Raw genomic sequence first — 4,445 nt, forward strand, 5'->3', positions numbered from 1 at the left:
CTAAACCATCATCACTTGATAACTTATAAACTTTATGGGGTTTCACCACCTAACATGCTATTGTTACATCTAGGGATGAAACGAAATTAAAATTACCCGGATTCGGCAAGTCCGGGTAATAAGAAACGTTACCCGGTCGAATCCGAGTGCCCGACGAGTGACGTCACAATAGCTATGCGCCTTTCGTCAAGCCCGCACGAGCGTATGGTTATCTTACAAACGAAGACCCGTCCCTCGGAAATGGTAGGTTTCCAGAACGAGATATCGCGGAAATAAACTGCCTAAATCGGTTCCAACACTGCTTTATATTTGATGTTTTCCTCAGTCAAACAGCATGTTAATTACGAAATAGTAGGGTTGTTTGAACCTGGCGATTCATTACGACATAATAGCAATTCACATGCTGTTAATTTGCGTCATAATGGCGATTCACGCGTGGATTATTTAGGGAGTTTAAATACCGCTTGAACGTTTGCGATCAAGCATTACACAGATTAAATACCGTTGTTTAACTTGTTAATGTATCTATTTTCATTATTTCGAAATACGAAATGAGATATCTTTGTAGACTTCATTCTTGATTCTCTTGACCACACAGTAAAACTTTCGCGAAGTACAGAATGCATCAATGTGGTCGGTTTATTTAGCGCGAAAATAAACTTATGTTTGTTACGTCATAGTACGAAATGTTACGTAAGGCTTTGTTGCGCAAGAACATGGATTTAACGAGCCAATAAAACGTACAAATACCCTCTGTTTAAACCATTTTTTTCCGTGTTATTAGAAGACGAACAACTAAAAAATGAGTAAAATTACCCTGACAGAGTAATTACCCGGCCAGGTCCGAATACCACGAAAACGCCGATACTCGAGCGGGTGATTGGACCCGGATTTGACCCGCTGCATATCTAGTTACATCACGAATACTTTATTCAATGAAACAAACATTTTCAATTTTACCTTTGCTTGACTTCCATGCAATCCTCGGAGCAAAGTTTCAACTGAAGCTTGATCTAATCTATTCATAGTGAGGTTAAGGTTGTGAAGAGTTGTGAAGGTGTTGAATGCGAAAACAACATCAGAGACTTTTGTGGAATATTTAGGAGCATCCATCTCTATAAGCTGTGGCATGCACTCTTGAAACCTTTGTGATATTTCTGCATCGTTGGCTTCATGCACCCAACCTGACAATCGGATCACATCTTCACTTATATCATCTCGATCTTCAAGTGTAATTAAAGACTTGAGAATATTCTTCTTCTCTTTGTAATCTTTAATCATCCAAGATGGGAAAATCACTTTCAGGTCTTCATATGAAGTGGAGTTACAAATACCAAATAAAAATCTGGTGACTACAACCCAATGGGGATCTTTGAAAGTGTCCATACATCTGCGGAATTCTTCTTGTGTCATGAACAATATCATATGAACTGCGGCGTAAAACTCGTGCGAGGTGAGATGGGTGAAGTAACTTCGTTTCTTTCCTTCCAAGATTCTCATTTTTAAATGATGGGACTTCTCAACATAGGTGTGCAGGAACATATCGACAGTTTGTTCGTTGATTCCCACTTCTTCAAAGTCAGCTTGCTGAAACACCAACTTTCTTTCAGCAAGTCCTTTGTATGCAAGGTGAGCAAGTTTAACCAGTTCTTGTCCAAGTTTCCGTTCCGACATGTTTGTTCTTACATGATCCGAAGCTTTGTAGTTGGTCAGAGTATGAATGAACACGTCAGTCATTGAGTTGATCTCACGACCCGATGACACGCTTGAATGGAGACAAGCTACAATCTGAATACAATTGACTGGAATTGAACACAAAGCATCCAAGTTTGGACGCTCTGCCAATAACTTCTCCACATTTTCAAGATTGGCTTCACCACAAATCTGGTTAGTAAGATCCTTCTTTGCAGGTTTATCAATACCACGCACCTCAGAAACCAAACCTTGTCGATAATCAGGGTGAAGCTCGTAAAACTGACCTGGTCTTGATGTGATAACTTTCGCAGCATTAGGTAGAAGATTGCCCATCAACAAGTTCTTGACAAAGACCTCTGGGATTTGCTTGCTATCCAGTTGACATGCATAGAGCTTTTTGTTGGCTTGTTTTGTATACAGTTCATCCCATCCATCAATCAGAATAACAACATTTGGATTGTTGTACAGGAAACGAACCAAAGCTTTGTTCTCTTCATCAGAATGATTCCAGTCACTCAAGTTGCCGTAGAGAAGAAATTCTAACAGAGTAACTTTTTTCTTTGGGTCAAAATTCTTCAGTGAGACATGGAACAAAATCTGCGTACCTGGTTTCACTGATTTATCTACATCAATACAGTTGATCATCTGCTTTAAAAGAGTGCTCTTACCAACCCCAGGTAGTCCAACTACACAAACAATGTTACCATATTTCACTACATGCATGGCCTTTGCTTCAGGTGTATTACACTTCTTATCTGCTTCTTGTTGTGCCGCTTGCTTTGCAACATCAAACAGTTCCTCAATCCGTATAGAACCTTCTGGTGTGTACATACGTTGCAAGTCCTCACGTTGGTTTCTATGTAGCTTCCATTCATCATCTAATATTTGTCGGACCTCGGTTATTAGAAGCGGAACAGGCTTGGTGATACGACCTGGAACTGAAACTCCCGCTGGCAAGAGGGCTTCTCCACGGACTTCATCTGTTCTTTTCCGTGATTGCACTTTAAATTTGTCAACTGCAGAAATAATAGAACTTAACATTAAAGGTTTAAACTACGAGGAATTGCAAAATCAAGCTAAAATGAATTTTTAATGCAAAAACATGCCCAAAAAACAGACGCATTTCTAACAACTTTATTCTTTACAATAAAAATCAATGTATTGTAGCACGACTAGCACCCTAAGTGACAAGACAGTTGAGTTGTGTTTTTCCAATAATTGGTTAAAACACAAAGTGTGTTCACCTTATGTTACATAACTCACCATAAGCTTGATAATTAACAGTTGTGGATGGGGGATGGTCAACTTCATTTGGGTTGATTGGTTGTTGTTGTTGTTGTTGTTGTTGTACATATTGTGGCTCATGTTGTGGTTGCTGATGTTGTTGTTGTTGGTATGACAGCATCTGTTGTTGTTGTAAATTCTGTTGTTGCGGATGCTGTTGCATGTTTACATTCTGTGAAATGTTTTGCAGTGTTTGCTGATGATGGTGGTAATGCTGGTGAAAATGGAGTTCATTTTGTGTTTGCTGGTGAAAATGAACATCTTCTGGGTTGTTTATCGTCACAGGTCGCTGCTGATCATTTGTTGCAATGGGGAGAGAGACGGGGGTAACCTTAAGCAGAGGAATGCAACAGGTTTAGTGAAGCTAAGCAACAGAAAAGTTCACAAGATCACACTTATATAATATTAGATAACCAAAACAGAGTTAACATCCAATGAATGAAGATTGTAATTCACCTGAGTGGAGTTAGGAGCAGGTATGGACACATCTTGTGAAGAAACAGTAGGTTGAGGTTCACTTATTGAAGGATGGCTGGTGTCATCGTTGTTTGATGGAAGAGCTTCATGAGAGCTTCCCACTACTTCATGCTGGATGGAATAATTGAGATTTAATTCAGGAATATATTGTTGGTTTAAACCAATGTATTCCAAGCAGTATATGTTAACTAATTGTTACCATCACCTAACTTGCTTAATAGAGATACAACTAATAATGGTACTGGTGCAGGGGAATACCCAGGCTCTAATTAAAGTAAATTGTTTTCTATTGAAAATTAATAACTGGATTAAAAAGGCTATTTAGGCCCAACCAAAGCGATTCGGTTTAAACTTTTTGGGCCTAACTTTAAAAACATTGCGATAGGTTAGTGGTAACTTGTAAGCGGGCACGAGGTATTTGAAACAGACCTTCTGTGTCATAACGCCTGTCAAGAATAAATAAATGGCAAATCTTGAAACATCGATGTACAACCTACGAAACTAACATTAACAAACTAGCTGGCAATAAAAACCTACGTAACCAACAATGACATCACAAACACTGCGTAATAAACACTTACTTGTGTTTGGTCTTTGTCATCCATGTTTTGGTATTAACACTTTACACACAAACACCCAAAGTTGCCATTACATTACATATACCCTATATGATTGTTGTTTCACCTGCAACAAAACATTAGTCGGTGTTATCTAGTAATCCAAGCCAAAATTAGTATAGACGTTGATCCAAGCAAGATGTGCCAGTCATGTCAGCACTTATTACATAATCACGGCCAGCAGTTTGTATTTCCTCATAACCTTTGTTATAATTTCAAGTTTCCTTAAGGACCAAGTTTACGTAATTTTGTAGAAACTGATTTTGGGGTTTTGTTTTTCCATCATGATCCAATCTTTGTATCAAACTTCTAAAGCCGACCCCCATTGTATGGGTCGTGTCTTTACGCAAAGTTGTCTTCCAATTATAACTT

The 4,445-nt window shown here is 38.7% G+C and overlaps 1 protein-coding gene across 3 annotated transcripts; it reads right to left on the reverse strand.

Moving 5' to 3' along the window:
* Positions 1 to 469: 469 nt before the first annotated feature.
* Positions 470 to 4,160, reverse strand: LOC104265469 (NACHT, LRR and PYD domains-containing protein 3-like). 3 transcript variants are annotated; one of them, XM_026839413.1, is made up of 5 exons: positions 4,038 to 4,160; positions 3,436 to 3,567; positions 3,076 to 3,310; positions 2,959 to 3,033; positions 470 to 2,711 (listed from the first exon to the last, which is right to left on the reverse strand). In XM_026839413.1, the coding sequence occupies exons 1-5, from the start codon at positions 4,059 to 4,061 to the stop codon at positions 913 to 915; spliced, it is 2,265 nt and encodes a 754-aa protein (XP_026695214.1). In that variant the 5' UTR covers positions 4,062 to 4,160; the 3' UTR covers positions 470 to 912. The 3 variants fall into 3 exon arrangements, with proteins under 3 accessions (XP_026695214.1, XP_018672051.2, XP_026695215.1); XM_026839414.1 differs by having other exon boundaries at positions 472 to 2,711; positions 2,959 to 3,037; positions 3,167 to 3,310; XM_018816506.2 differs by having other exon boundaries at positions 2,959 to 3,310.
* Positions 4,161 to 4,445: the final 285 nt, after the last annotated feature.

Source organism: Ciona intestinalis, unplaced genomic scaffold (assembly GCF_000224145.3).
Source record: "Ciona intestinalis unplaced genomic scaffold, KH HT000250.1, whole genome shotgun sequence".
In the NCBI taxonomy this organism is placed as follows: domain Eukaryota; kingdom Metazoa; phylum Chordata; class Ascidiacea; order Phlebobranchia; family Cionidae; genus Ciona; species Ciona intestinalis.

Excerpts from the sequence above, each read along its gene's own strand:
- LOC104265469 (XM_018816506.2), bottom strand. The coding sequence starts at position 4,061 with ATGGATGACAAAGACCAAACACAA. Across the intron at positions 3,568-4,037 it reads ATGACAAAGACCAAACACAA|CATGAAGTAGTGGGAAGCTC; the intron begins GTAAGTGTTTAT and ends TATTCCATCCAG. Across the intron at positions 2,712-2,958 it reads TGTTAATTATCAAGCTTATG|TTGACAAATTTAAAGTGCAA; the intron begins GTGAGTTATGTA and ends TTATTTCTGCAG.